Genomic DNA, 15,963 nt, shown 5'->3' with positions numbered 1-15,963 from the left:
CCTAGCTGCTAGCTGACCTACCTCAACTGCAATTTGCACATCAGGACAATTTGCACACTAAGTTCTTTTGCACATTAAGCTCCTTTGTACATTCTTTTACACTGACAACTGCATACCTCACTTTTCTTCATTTACATATTTTGTACTTATTTATTTATCTTTCTCTATTTTTTTATCCTTATTTTTACCTTATTTATCTTGTTCCTTCAACCCTACCTAACTTGGCATTTGCGTATGGACAGCAAAGGAAGAATTTAATTGCACAGAGAAATGCTATTTCTTCTGTACACATGACAATAAACACTTGGAATCTTGAAACCATTCACACGCTGATCTCCAATGCCACCGCTAGGGGTCGCTAACGCGGGAAAGGTTTTAAAGCATTAAAAGAAGAAGAAGGCAAACCACATTGCGCAGGCGTACACCACGTACACCGATGCATCCATAGCATCGAGCTCTCTTGGCTGGATTGCTAACGGTCTGTCAGGTATCACACATTGGGCTTGAAGGGGGAAGAGCAGCGGTGGAGAAGAAGGGCGACCCAAGCGCCGCTACGAAATGGCCGGGCAACAGTTCCAGTACGATGACAGCGGCAATACCTTTTTCTATTTCCTAACGTCCTTCGTCGGACTTATTGTGATCCCGGCCACATATTACCTCTGGCCCCGGGATCAAAATGCTGGTAAGGCCTGACTGTGTGGCTCAGTGCTAACTGAGCTAACTTAACTGTCTAACTTAACATGAAGTTTTCTGGCGGTATTTTGGCTCGTATACGGCTACCAGCTGGCCACGATTTAGCCTCCATTTGGGTCTACCTCCAGAAGCTTTGCAGTGAAACCCAGCGACACAGGCGCCTGGAAACATGAGCTAACTGCACAGCTAAAACACCAAAAGCCAGCGTCACTCTGGCACGCGCTTAAGCTTTCCTTTGCGCTTTTATTGACCTCCTCTTGATAGCTCCCTATCTTAGCGAGACTCTATGCTAGTCCACAGAATGCAGCCAGCATAAGCTGTTATATAAGTTATGGTAGCAAACTTTATGCAGCTGGTCTACTGGGAGAATCTGACTGGGAGAATCTGACTGGCAGGTAAACCGGTTATCGTAGTGACCTCAGATAATTTATGGAAGTTAATAAACACAGAGCCACTAAACTGATAAAATCATTATTTGTCCATCTTCTGCAATAGGATGGAAGATGAAGTAATACAAAATTCGAGCTGATTGAAGTAAACAACATTAATAAACCCTCCCCCTGGCACAGTAGTGGCTCTGTGCAGCCAGGCAATCTCACTGAATTGTTGCATTGTTGTTATGCATACTGATTGTGGCTGTTTTCATACTGCTAATGTGCTTCCTCTTGTCTCAGAACAACTGCGCCTAAAGAGCCTACGGCGGGTGCACGGCAGGTGTCTGTGGTATCGGCTCAGGCTGATGAAGTCGCAGCAGAGCATCGTGCCAACACTAAAGTGAGTCTGCTGAATTGAACTTTGGGTTTGTACTTATAGTAGCTCGTCCCACACATGCTTTTCTTGTTGTTTGGTGGATTTCCTCAGCTTCCCTTTCTAAAGAATTTTTCCGGAGGTAACATCTATGAAAGCGAATGTCTTATTTATAACTGGTTTGAGACTTGAGTTATGAATGGGACTCTATCGTGCGTTACACCGAAGCCATAAGAAGTTTTAGTTTGAAGTCCTTCATAACACTATCTTTGTATTCTTTACAGGGAAGATTCACGGATGTAGTGAAGGTGGAATTCAGAGGGTTGGTGTGGAAGCTAGGGCTAGGGTGACATGGAGGCATATGATTTGCTTTGGTGACCACTAAAGGGACCAGCTGAAAGAGGATCACGACTTGCATATAAATATGTTGACTTATATTTGGACAACACTTCCTGGACAGTATAATAACAAGCTTGCATGCTTGGTTGTTTGCCTGCTTGTTGAACGTCACATCGCTGCTGTTATTTAGGATTGACTGGCCCAAGCTGTTAACACTGTGATCACTCAGACATCGTCTCGATACTGTACCTGTTTCTGACAGCATATAGATTCACTCTGAGGGTTTTTCCAGCTGGACAAAGAATGTGTTGCGGTATATGTTATGGTCAGACTGAATATTCTCTTTTTGCGTGCGTATAAGAACTTGCTTTTGGCATGAGTGCAGTTTATGTTGTTTGCGTGTGACTTGTGCTGTGGCTGTAAACATTTAGCTGCACTGCTTAACATTTATCTTAACATCACCCTGTCTTCTAAGAGCTGTTTATTCGCTCTGCGTGGTTTAACAGCTTCTTACTCCCACTTACTCCTCTCTCGCACCTTCACTAGACCCACATCCTGTATTTACGCCCAGTATTTAACAACTGGCATTTATAAAGCCTTCCCTTGCTTGGCTGCTCTTAGTACAGAAGACGGTGGAAACACACAGCTTGTTTACCGGGGTGGAAAAAATCAAAGCGATCATCTCAGCCTCACTCTCAAAATCTCAGTATCTGTTTCCCTCTCACAAGTGTATCATCGGGATCGTGTTTATTATAAGAATCCATCATGTATTTCTCTGGTCGAGCAACTCAGACAACTCTGGCTAGTGAGCTGTCGTCATGGCAACAGATGCTGCAGAGCAGGCCACAGGTTTTTGCCATTGTCATGGTAACAAGTTCAACTTCAACGCATAAATATTAAACAAACAACAATGTCAGAACGTGGCATGTCCTTGTGTTTGGATGTGTTGGGTTGAAATTTGCTTTTAGTGTTTCAAATTATGATAGAATGTTTGTAGCTTTAAATGGTAAAGATCATTTCAGTTGCAGTGTTATATTAATGTGGATCTAGTCATCGGAAGTGTTTCTGAAAATGACAGATGTCTCATGTGGGCTCTATAGCCCAGATGTTTATTCATGTTTCCTGTTTGTGTGCTGACATTTTCAGGAAAGCAGCCTTGTTATTTGGGTGGCTCGTGTTTTTGCTGCTGGCCTACAAGGTGTCTAAGCTGGACAGAGAGTACCAGGAGTATAATCCATATGAAGTCCTCAGCTTGGACCCGGTAAACACACACAAAACAAATGGTTTATTGCAAAGCCACTGAAGTCCTTAATGTTACATTTTTATTTTTTGTATTACTTCCACATCTCACTCAAGCTCAAAACGTCTTTCTGGATTTCTGGGACTTCTCAGTCTTCTTTAAATTAGGGCTGATTGTCTTTGTTACCTACATTACATGTGGTGTATTTGTGTTTCAGGGTGCATCGCTGTCAGAAATCAAGAAGCAGTACCGTGTACTGTCACTCAAGTATCACCCCGACAAAGGTGGCGATGAGGCCACATTCATGAGAATTGCTAAGGCTTATGCTGCGTAAGTATCATTGTGGTTTTGACTTTGTTCATGCCAGCCAGATTACATCTTCTAGCCCAGAGTTCTGGGTTGATCAAATAATCTGTTTTTTGTTTTTTTCCCCCTGCAGTCTAACCAATGAACAGTCAAGGCAGAACTGGGAAATGTATGGAAACCCTGACGGCCCAGGAGGTAAGTGAAGCTTCTCTAATGCACACCAGTTTAATGCATTGGTGCACCTTCTCCACTGATGCTGGTGAAACAGTTACCTGTTAACTTGTAGTAAATCATTTGAAACAGCACAGTCCAGTAAGAGCAGGGATGATACGAAAAAGAGTTTGCTCCACTTTCACACACACTCTTTGTCTGTGCGGCTCCACTAATGGAATGAAAGCACACTTTTGGATTTCGTAAGTGGAGTTTTCTAGTTTTAGTTTTTTTGAGGAGGCTTGGCTGCATGCAGACAAACAGAGAGGAGAGCAAAAAAGAGACTTTGTGCTATCTTTAAACAGTCACATCATCTGAAAACAACTTGACTTTTTATTAGCTTTTTAAAACTGTATCCGCATTTGTACACAATCATGATGCACAGAACAGGAAGTCTTGATCCATTATCTATTCTCTAGACATTCCGGCCACACCTGAAGCCCCAGAAAATTAAACCGTTGCCTAGTCTGAGTCATCAGACTAGCTGATTACTTCGATACTGCCTTCAGTGAAGATCAATTTTCAACATGGTAGAACAAGATTGTGATTAGATTACAGGTTGTCCCAACAGATTCCCTGCCAACTTTGCATTCAGTTACTGAGCATCCAAATCATTTCCACACTGCAGAGTCATCTTCACCTGCCATTCTGTCTTCTGTTTGCTATTCAAGTTGCACATCAGGGATCAGTAGTGCACCCAGTGAGCATCACTCTCATTGTGTCACTACCAGCCATGGTAGACGTGGTGTAGAAAAGTTTAACTGAGCTGATTATACTGTTTCATATGCCAAATTTAGATCATCAACAACACAGTATCATTAGATTGCTCACCCTTACAAGTAATGTGCGACACAGAGGAGTGCTTTTGCAGAAAGGTTGCTTTCAGCATGTGTAAAGGGAATTTTCCTGTTTAATTCCATTGCCTCTTATGTCTCCCTTTTCTAGCAACCAGCTTTGGCATTGCCCTGCCTGCCTGGATTGTTGACCAGAAGAACTCAATGCTGGTATTTGTCCATTATTTCATTGTAGAGTTAACTGATAAATCTCATTTGTGATTTTTATTTTTTCTTAATAGCAGAGAGCCCCTATATTCCAAAAAAACAACAACCATACTTTATTAAAAAAAAACAACACTATGCGGGCTATTGTAGATCAAATTGAAAGACTTGGTTGGATCGAACTGCTTTATTTTCATTTTATAGGTGCTGTTGGTGTATGGACTTGCCTTTATGGTTATCCTTCCTGTTGTTGTGGTAAGTGTTCATCATGATTTCATATAGAAATAGAAGCCTTGTATTGTTATAATCTGTGTTTCTCATACTGGTTGTTCTTTTTCTTTGTACTTTAGGGGACATGGTGGTACCGCTCAATCCGATACAGTGGAGACCAGATCCTCATTAACACTACCCAGCTCTTTATGCATTTCATGTGCAAGACACCGAATATGAACATGAAACGTGAGTTTCTGGTTCACATATTGGGACGTTCTGTAGCATTACACATGCTTTACTTTATTCAGCAAAGGTTATGTTGATATAAATTCGGTCTTCTTCCTGATTGCATTAACAAATTGTAATTTTGGCTGACTCTGGCCTCCAGGGTTAATCATGGTGTTGACGGCAGCACTCGAATTCGATCCTCGCAACAATAAAGAAGCAACCATAAGACCCACAGACAACGTTGAAGTGCCGCAGGTAAAAACAGAAGTTTGCTTGTGTGAAAGAAGCTTCATAAGAGAAGAAACTTGGTTTGAGGGGGGTGTTATGTCCAGATGTTGTTTTTGAGATGGCAGTTTTGGAGATGAGGAAGGAAAAGAGCGTTCTCATTGCGATTTCATTTCCTGTGTGATTGAAGTTCATTGCCAGTAACCCAGAATTCAGCACGCAACGTGGAAGATGATATTTTTGTACAATACAGTATGTTATAATGACTGCCTCCCAACTCTCCCATAGTTGATCCGTGAATTAGGAAATATCAATGTGAAGAAGAAGGAGCCTCCGTTCTACTATCCCTACAGTCTGAAGGCCAGGGTGTTGGTGTTAGCTCACTTGGCCCGCATGGACGTGTCTGAGGAATTAGAGGAAGGTAGGACACATGCTGAATGATACTCACTGGAATTTACATTTTTACTAATTATGCTTGTTTAATTATTTTATTAAAAAAAGAAATCTTCAAGTAGATCTGGCCTAGTTGTTCAAAAGATTAATGAAGCCTCATTTATCAGGAGCTAATAAATGAGGCTTCATCTTAGAATAGAATATAACACAAATAATAATATATCCTTCTCTACATCAGATAAACAATGCAGCGCTTCATTCAGTGCTTTTGATAAATTTCACTGGCTCTTTAAATAAAATGTTGTATGTTTCTGTTCCAGATCAGAGGTTTGTGGTGAAAAAGACTCCAGCGCTTCTCCAGGAGATGATCAATGTGGGCTGTCAGCTTATTTTTATGGCCAACAGCAGAGGTTTGCATATATACTACACATTATTACAGCTCTTTGACTACTGTTATACATTTTTTTTTTTTTTATTTCTATTGGTGCTACCAACATCATGAAATCTTTGTATACTTTTCCATAAATGCTAATGTCTCTCCTCAGGTTTCAGTGCTCCTCGCTTGGTGACCATAGAGAACTGTATGAAATTGACCCAGATGATAGTGCAGGGCCTGAAGGAGTCAAAGTCACCGCTGCTGCAGCTGCCTCACTTTGAAGAGGAGCACCTCCGATACTGCATTTCTAAAAAGGTATCTAACGAGAGTTTGCATGTGCCCGCATACTGTGTGTAATATAATGGGAGATAAAGATGTTTTATGGTCGACAGGTCACGTATTCTCTCACTGCCATCCTCTTCCTCCTCCCTACTTTAGTATAAGGTGCGAACCCTCCAGGACTTGGTGAGTCTGAAGGACTCCGACAGACGAAACATGCTGCGTTTCCTTGGAGAGGAGAAGTACGACGAGGTCATGGCTGTGCTGGGCAGCTTCCCTCACATCACCATGGATATCAAACTGCAGGGTCAGTCCTTAAAAACACACTTTGTTTGTTCATAGCAGACCTTTGATAGTCTGATCTGCTGTTTTTTAACAGACTGTTCTCTGGCCATTAGTGCCGTAGATCCATTAACCTCCTAAGACCCGAACTCTTTCATGGCATGCATTTTTAATTTGTCTTTGCTATTTGGGCTGTTTGGGATCTGATGAATGTAAAAAACAAAGAATTGCATGTTTTTTTTTTTTTTTTTTTTTTTTTGTACCTTATTTTCGTTTCTGAGAAAAATGAGATCCACATATGAGGATATTCGCTTTAAATTTTGATAGAACAGTGACAGCATAATGTCCTGGTAAGTGGATATCAGGCCCTTGTAGAGTAACATTTAGTATTTTGGTCTAGACAACCCAAAATGCGATGTCCACATATGTGGACGCCAGGTCCTAGGAGGTTAATGTTGCTTTGGTGTGAGTTGCTCATTTTTTTTAAATTTATTTATTTATTGGATGTGTTGGATGTAAATATGGAACTGTGCACAGCCCAAGTGTGAGGAAATGCCATTGACATCATGACATTGTTACTGAACAAATCTTGTTGTGAGGAGTTTCATGTAGGAACCTTTTCTTTCTACCAAACTACAACTGCCAACAGTATCACTGTGCAGAGTCAAGCATCTGTCTACCTGTGACAAGAGGCTCATGCTTGTGGCAGTGTGACAGGCTGTAGATGTTGTCATGTCTTGTGGGGGCCTCAGGGGAATGGGAAGCTGTAACCGGAAAGGGAGGGGGGGGGGGAGTGTAACATAAACTCACTGACCACTTTAATAGAGACATCTTGTGAGCATTGTTTTGGACTCCTTCGTCCTTTAGAACTGACTTAACGCTTCATGTCATTGACTCAATGCTGGGCTGCACATTCATGATGCTCCTTTTCACAATCTCAAAGGTGTTCTGTTGGTTTTAGATCTGCTCAGTCAACTCATTGTCATACTTAGTAAAGAAATCTGAGATTATTTAACCTTTGTGACATGGTGTGTTGTCCTGCTTGGAAGTAGACGTCAGGAGATGGGTACACTATGATCATACAGGGTGGACATGGTGAGCAACAATAGGAGGCTGTGGTGTCTAAACAATGTTCAGCTTGTACTAAGGGCCCTAAAGTGTGGCAAGAAAATATCCCCCTGCACCATTACACCACCACCAGCAGCAGCATGCATCCATACTTTTGTGTTATTTACAGCAAATCCCAACCCTAACATCTGCATTGCGCAGCAGAAGCAGAGGCGAATCAGGCCATGCAACATTTTTCCAATCTTCTATTAGCCCATTTTGCTGAGCCTGTGCAGGCTGTGTAGCTCCAGTTGTCTGTTTTTGGCTGACAAGAGTGGCACCCTCAGTCTTTTTTTTTTTTTGCTATCGCTCATCAGCTTCAAGCTTCAGCGTGTGTGGTGTGTTGAGAGAAGCTCTTCTGCATACCTTGCTTGTAACGGGTGCTTTATTTGAGTTACTGTTGCCATCCTATCAGCTCAAAGCAGTCTGGTTATTGTCCTCTGACCTCGGGCATCAACAAGGCAATTTCTCCAGGAGAACTGCCACTCACTGGATATTTCCTGTTTTTCAAACCATTCTCTGTAAATCCTAGAGAGTGCTGTGTTGGGCATCTGATCTGAAATACTCAGACTTGCCTGTCTGGCACTAACAAAGTCACTTAAATCACCTTTATTCACTAATTCTGATGCTCAGTTTGACCATACATGCCCAAATCTACTGAGTTGCTGCAATGTAATCAGCTGATAGAATATTTGCATTCATGTGCAGTTAAACAGGTGTAGCTAACAAAGTGGATATCGAATATTTGTATATTTTCTCATTTTGGTAAATGTTTCTAAAGCTGATGCTTACAAAACCGACATAGAAAACAAGGAAGACGCATAATTACACTACAGGGTAGGGGAAAAATATGTTACTTTGATTTCGACTTCAGTTTCATGTTACTGTAGATGTGGAAGATGGATTAATGAAGAAAAATTATGGTTGTTTCTGTATGGCTGTAAGAAGAAGTATTGTAAGCTTTAGTCCGGTTTGGCTGAACTGCTGATCATTTAGAGTTTTCTCTTGTGGCACAAGTGTGTACATTATGTTTTTCTGTGTTCAACTTTTAGACATTAATGTTTTTGGGTTTGTTTTTTTGCAGTCCTTGATGATGAAGACAGTAGTAACATCACGGCAGGCTCAATCGTCACAGTAACCGTCACCTTAAACAGGAAACGGATGGCGGTAAGAAATGTTTCCGTGTGACTCAACACCTACATAATACTTGACATAACAATAAGTTACTAGAAACCAGGTTCTGCTGCCTTGCACATGCACTACTGCGGATCACCATTAGAGTGCACTGTTGACTGAAAACATGGCTGGATAGCATCAGTTAACTCTGCTTGTTGATGTGTGTGTAGGACATGTTTGAACAAGAGCAAGAGCCAGTGCCGTGTCAAGGAGATGAGACTGCCACTACAGAGGAAGCGGTAAGATCACACATGCAGAAACCATTTTGGCTCAGATTAGTTTATGTTCAGTTTGCTTGGGCAACTTAAAAGCTGTAAAAGTTTAATGGTTCAAAGAATCATGTTCACGTTTTCTTTTTTTTGTGTGTCTGATCTGAAGCAAGGAGACACAAGTAAAGCCAAAACCAAAGTGTGGCAGAACAAGAATAAAGGGGCTAAAAAGACAGCCAAGTCCAAGAAGAAAAAGTTAACCAAGAAGAAAGCCACTCCTGCTCCTGCCAAAAACAAGCAGGCCAATGGCACCGTGGCAGGAAATGTAAGCAGCCACTCACTCAGTCAGTTACACCTGAATTAAACTAGCACCAGCATCCACCTGCTGTCAGATGATTATTTAAAACAACGGTGCTTTCAGCATAACTTTTCATTATTGATACTGGTGTCGCAGGAAGCCGCAACAACAACAACAACAGCAGCAACTGTGGCGACAAAGGAGGAAGATGATGATGGGTCAGACAAAGGCAGCGAGTCAGACGAGGGCGAAGCCAACAAGGATTCTCCGAGCGAAAGAGACGAAGACAGCGACAAACAGAGCGACACAGAAGTCGACGAGATGGCTGGCGACGACGAGGAGGTCAGAGAGCGTTAATCGGATGCATATGTCATTCGTAGGATTTAGCAGCAGGAGCTTTATCACTTAAAAGCCTATAGTGTTAAGGTCCAGCTGATAAATGGAAGGGAAAGGCTCTATCCAATCTAACCGTCACTCTTTTCTCCCCTGCCTGTCAGGAGTGGGAAGCGTTGCAACAAAGCATCCAGCGGCGAGAGCGGGCCCTGCTAGAAACCAAGTCAAAGGTGACACACCCGGTCTACAGTCTCTACTTTCCAGAGGAGAAGCAGGAGTGGTGGTGGCTCTACATTGCTGACCGCCGAGAGCATACCCTCGTCTCCATGCCCAGTCACGTGTGCACGCTAAAAGACACAGAGGAGGTGAGATTGCCGCACTAGAATTTTAACTGACACACAGGAAGTGAGTGTGTGCCTGTGCCAGATGACTCTTTGGAGAATTTGGGATCTTTTCATAGAAATAATTTGACGCGGTGACATCATGGTCGATAATTTACACTTAATTAATCAGCACAATTGTTATTTTAAATTGTATGATTTTATATTGTTATTGTTTTTAATTAAAAAAGTAGAAATGTACACGATCATCAGATCCAGCACTGTACAGTCAGTTCATTGTTTGTATCAAAATACTTTGTGAATATCGTTTGGATTACACAGTAATGCATGTGAGGTAAAAAGGTCTTAATAAGTTAGTGTGTGCTTATGTTTCTTGTAACCCCTTGCACATGCTGTTGCTAAGCAACCCTTTGCACTTGTGTCACTTGTCATTATTTCCTCAGAGTAGTGTGTGTCTGTGTTTGTTTTGCACAATTTGCACCACTGATCCTGGTGCTCAGCAGCACCAGCACAGATTGATGTGAAGGTAAAAGCTTAACAAGGCCGTTTTTAAGCGTGCATGACTGGCCACCCCCGCTCTCAAGGATGGTAATAAGAGGCGTTGCAGGTCACTGTCAAGAAATCCATTAGCCTGTCACTTCAGCAGTTCCTTCTGTTGTTTCTCGCTGCATGACTGTTAATACGCCGTGCTTTCATCTCTGGCCAGGACAGTTAATAGCGGCTATGATCACAGCTCATTCTCTGCTCGCACGCTGAATAATAATTAGGTTCATTGTGCTCGTAATGAGCTGTTTTCCATATGTAATTGCGCAACATAGTAATCATAGCCTGAGGCAATGTTGGTCTAATATTTACAGTTGGACCCCATCATCGTGCGGCAGTTCATTTGTAATTACCTACCACGCTGTGGCCCTCTGCTGCTAGATGATTGTACATCATTGGTGACAGCAGATTGCAGAAGTTTATAATATTCACAGCGTTTGTCCTTTGCCTCCTTTTGGTGCTTGCATTAGTGGTTTCTATGGGGATGGAAACAGGTCGGCTTTGTTTACATGGAGACTATTGTATTTTCGCATCAATCGCAGGATTTTGGCCACAATCCAGCATTGCAGCTATAATTAATACATAAAACAATAGTGCTCTGAGTCATACAGTTATACACTGCACATTGAATGCTTCTGTGATTAGATTTGGTTAAAGGGAGTTTTAATCTCTCTTTTACACCATCAAATCAAGAAACATGAAATTAACATGTTTATATGTGTGTGTGTGTGTGTGTGTGTCTCCATGGGTTTTTTTTTTCCAGGTGGAGCTCAAGTTTTCAGCCCCCTCCAAAACGGGCAACTACCAATATTCTGTTATCCTTCGTTCTGATTCCTACCTAGGACTGGACCAGATCAAACCACTCAAGGTGTGTATGTGTGTGCCTTTTATTAGTGTGTGTCTGTGTGTGTGTCTGTGTAAATAGAGGGGCCTTCCGTCAGCCAATCAGTTCAAATTGTCCTGGATATGATGGGTTTTCGCTACCAAAGTGGCTGGAATAATAAACCCACCAGCTGCAGCCAAATGTAGCTGAGGCTCACTGAACAATGGTATTGATTGCTGCCAAGATGTTAGGAATGAGGGTATTGACTGCTAGCCAGAAGCAATATGATTTGTATTGTTGTAAGCAGTGCACTTTAAGTGCACTTAAGGTTTGGTGTTTCTTCTACCGGTCAAGAATTTATTTATTTCATAGCTGCTCACCTTTATCTTAAAATGCAGAATCTTCAAATCAATGTTATTCAAATTAGACTTGAACCTAGTATGTGATTGGTTTCATTCTGAAAGCATGTGGTGCTTGCAGTGGAAAAAATGTCAATGCCAATGTCGTACAGACATACTATAAAATGACTTGTTTAGTACCTAATTTTCATCCAGTATTTGGATGTGTATTTAGATGTTCTACACAAAAAAATGTGTAGAACATCTTTGAATGGGGATTCTGGTTAGCGCTACATCTTTTATATATATTTTTCAATGACCTTGTGTTATATGAAAGTTTGTCAGCCATTGTCAGTGGCCAATAGCGCTTCTGCAGGCAGAGAGGAGGTTATCCATAATAACCATAAAGCACAACATGTGGGCCAAGCACTAAATGCATAAATTAAATGATGCACTGGCGAGAAAGAGTTAAAACACTTGCAGGCTCTTTACTAGAGCCTAACACAAAGAGAATTTTTAAGACTAATATATTTAAAAAATCAGATATATTGGAGAATATATACTCTATATTGCCAAAAGTATTAGCATGCGGACTTCTAACAACATTTTTTTAAAAACAACAAAAAAAAGGGGGTCACTCTCACGAGCTCACAGTGTTTTGATACAGTGATGGCACAAGTCCATTCGTGAAATTTAATCACTACTAAATATTCCAGTCAGCTGTTAGTGGTTTTATAACAAAGTGGAAACGACTGGGAAAGACAGCCACTTAAAATCAGAGCGAGGTCAGATAATTAGTTGGCTTGGTGTTAATTTACTTAACAGCAGATATAATACTGACTCTGATAGATCAGCAAATATTGGCTGATATACTTCATACATTACACCAATATTTTTAGCTGCTTACTTGCCACAAGGGGTCGCCACAGCAGGTAACTGGAATTAAACCAGCAACCTTTTGCTTAATTGACATTTTAAATGCCGTAAACCAGGAACCGCTGCTGTACATTTCCTAGATTCCCATGTGATCCTTAACATTTCATGTAGGTGCACAGGTCATTTTTCCCAGTATTGTATTACAATATTTCCTTATCGGTTTTCCAAGAGCATCTTAAGTCATATTGAGGCACATGCTAGCATTTGTAATAATCTACAAATCACCTTAAATAATATGCACAGACTCGAAAGTGTTAATTGCAATGATGATAACACAAGTGCTTTGTGTTTGTGCAGTTGGAGGTCCACGAGGCCAAGGCCATTCTGGACAACCACCCGCAGTGGGACATCCCCGACACAGAGGAGGAGGACGAGGAGCAAGAGGACAGCGACGGCATCGAGGAGAGTGAAGATGACGATGAGGACAACGACTGAGCGCGTGCGTACGCGCTCAGCCCTCCCCTCCCTCCTCCCTTTACCCTCTCATGGACTTGGCCACACATTCACTGCTGACCCCGCTCAAGCCAGAAAGCAGTCAGTGAGGAGCAGCGAAGCCACAAACACTCACAGAGTCACCGGGGACAGTTTCTACACACAGAGCCCTCCTCCATTTAACCTTTGCAAAGTCATGGACTGTGACCTGAACCCCGACACCCCGAAATTCTCTTTTCTACAGAGACTTGTTTATTCACTTTCCGCTGCTGGCGGAAGAGAATTCTGTGAATACTAACAGGCCTGTTGTGTGTGTGTGTGTGTGTGTGTGTGCGTGTGTGTTTGTGAGCGGGTGTGCGTGCGAGTGCGTCAATGGTATGTAACCTTGTGTCTTTGTACAGGTATGGCAAATGGACACACTGTGGACTGGAGGACCTATTGTTAGAATTCTAATTATTATTATTATTATTATTATTATTATTATTATATTGGCTCTTTTCTTCTTTTCTTGACAGGGAGTGGGGATGTATAACCGCCAATTCCATCTGCAAAATTAAAAATGCTGATCTCCGTATGGAAATCATTCTCAACACACTTTGCTCCTGTTTTTAATAATGCTCAGCACCGATGTTTTCCACAGCAGTGATGCTTTCTATTGTACATTTATACTGCAGAAGCGCGAAGTTCAGTCCTGCTTTTGGACATCGCAACCAAGTCAGCCATTTGGGATATTTACTTAGTTCCACTGTCAAATCAGCCATTCGTTTGTCCGTACACGTATTTTTGACCGAGATCTCCACAGATGGATGCTGATCTGCAGCCAGTCCTGTAAGTGATGCCCCTTCTCCCCGTGTGATTCACTTTAAAATGTTTTTTATTTTTCTGAAAGAGAAGATGGTTGATTGAAAGCAGGTGGAGCTCGAGTTGAAATGTGATCTCAAATGTAACTGGAGGGGAAGCTGAAAAAACTTGCAGTGTTAGGGTTTGTTTGAATGAGTCATCTTTTAGTTTAGCACTAAAAGGTGTGTCTTCGGTCTTTTTTGGAGATAAGATACTGATGTCAAAATATATATATATATAAATGTATTAGAGAGAGAGCGTTACATAGTTACTTACCTTATCTCAATCTTTTTTTCCTTTTTTTTTTTTTTTTTTTTTTTTTGCTGCACATTCCAGTGTGTACTCCTTGTCTGAAAAAGGCCTTACGAATACAACTAAAATACTGCAACATACAAGTCCTTGGGTGCTATGCACCACTGGTTCCTGAGAGAGAAGTAAAAAAAATTTCTTGTGTAAGAATCTTTAGTGTTGGTTTTCTTTTTCTTTCTTTTTTTTTGATAACCTGTAGCTCATAAGTATTGGGATACATATCACTGATTTTGTCATCACAATACCTCCCATAAGTACAGTTATTTTGCAGTTGTATGTGCATTGTGAGTGTAAAAGGGAGTATGATATCCCCGTTAGAGAGACACACACAGCACTCATCTGGGGAAAAAAAAACTGTTAAACTTGCGTTTTGTTTTTTTTCTTAAGCAGAACAGGCTTAGGTTTGCAGTTACTGCCGTGTCAGATTGAGTGGTTTGTTTTTGTTTTTTTTGGTTTTTTTTACCAAACCTGGGAGTTTTCCATTTTTCTGAGGCACACAGCAGCTCAGGCTCCCACTTTCATTGATAAATTTTCCGTTAATCATGTAATACATAAATGTGTGTTTGGTTTTGTTGTAATCTAACCTTGATTTTTACATGTGTTAGACTTTGGGAAGGAAAAAAAAAAAAGAACAGAGATACTTTGAGTAGTTCTGTGGGCTCTTGCTGTATCCTGGTAACTTGGCAGTTTCAGTAATGTGTAATCTATCACCACAAATATCCATACAGTTGGTTGTTTTTTGTTTTTTTGTTTTGTTTTTGTTGTTTTTTTTTACAGTGCTTACTAGTGTATCATGTCAGTGTGGGAGAGATGAAAGTTTAAGCATGCTCTCCTCACACCACATACGCATTCACACAATCTCACATGTGCAAACTATACCCATCTGTAGTTGTGTTCAGAGCAGGTGTACGCTAACAAGTAATATTGTAATCTGAGTATTTATCACTCTGCAATAGAATGTAGCATCAGTGATTTATGCTGTGGGGGGAGAATGCAGTGAGGTAAAATACGCCATCCCACCCATGACAGACCTTATCCAGGCAACTGGCCGGCAAGTTGCCTCAGTTTGGACAAATGACTACCCAATGATTATCTGCCACTTTTGTTTACAAAGGAACTGTCATTGTAAATGAAAAACTATATTATTTGTATTTAAAAATCATTTCAAATAAAATCTTTTAAATGAGCTGGTTTATTATTTTATGCATTGAACAGGATTTAATTTTGTATATATTTATATTTGTAGTATTTGGTCTTAAAAGGAATATTGCGTAACTTATTGCAGATTGACGGTGTTAGCTTTAGCTCAGGTTCTTAAATGAACCCGGTAGCTAGAAAGTGAACATGTGACCACTTTATATAACATCATCATTTGCATAATGAAGTGAATATGAGAAAAAAAATTATGTGAGAATAAAAAGAAGGTGGGCTGATAGTTTTGTATTTCTTAAGTAAATACAGAAATAAATATATTAATATTAAAACGAAAGTAAACCCAAATGAATTTGAAAGCCAGTTAAACCTAAAATGTCTATAATCAAATAAGGGCTTCATTTATTGTCAAACTGTGAATTTATTATGATAATTTTCGTACATTTGTCGGCAGTCTTGGTCCTCTATAAATACACTCCATTTTCAGTGAGTGCCACTTGTTTCTGGAAATGTAACTAGTTACTTTCATATCACTAAAGCACCGAATAGCTAAAATCCTGTGGCCTAAATAACACTTGATCACCAACTGCCACACAT

The 15,963-nt window shown here is 40.9% G+C and overlaps 1 protein-coding gene across 1 annotated transcript; it reads left to right on the top strand.

Annotated features, from left to right (window-relative positions):
- The first annotated feature begins 558 nt into the window (after window positions 1–558).
- On the top strand, window positions 559–14,559 carry sec63 (SEC63 homolog, protein translocation regulator). Its single transcript, XM_040017049.1, has 20 exons — window positions 559–682; window positions 1,368–1,467; window positions 2,926–3,040; window positions 3,237–3,349; window positions 3,459–3,520; window positions 4,481–4,539; window positions 4,738–4,788; window positions 4,884–4,992; window positions 5,135–5,229; window positions 5,488–5,620; window positions 5,913–6,002; window positions 6,138–6,283; window positions 6,407–6,554; window positions 8,721–8,803; window positions 8,983–9,051; window positions 9,191–9,346; window positions 9,476–9,661; window positions 9,817–10,017; window positions 11,300–11,404; window positions 12,931–14,559. Exons 1-20 carry the CDS (start codon window positions 559–561, stop codon window positions 13,066–13,068), a joined length of 2,283 nt encoding a protein of 760 aa, XP_039872983.1. The 3' UTR covers window positions 13,069–14,559.
- Window positions 14,560–15,963: the final 1,404 nt, after the last annotated feature.

This window comes from Simochromis diagramma, unplaced genomic scaffold, assembly GCF_900408965.1.
Source record: "Simochromis diagramma unplaced genomic scaffold, fSimDia1.1 OVJJ01000802.1, whole genome shotgun sequence".
NCBI classification, from domain to species: Eukaryota; Metazoa; Chordata; class Actinopteri; order Cichliformes; family Cichlidae; genus Simochromis; species Simochromis diagramma.
Note: the sequence above shows the minus strand (reverse complement) of the source record. Positions and strands in the feature narration are given on the sequence as shown.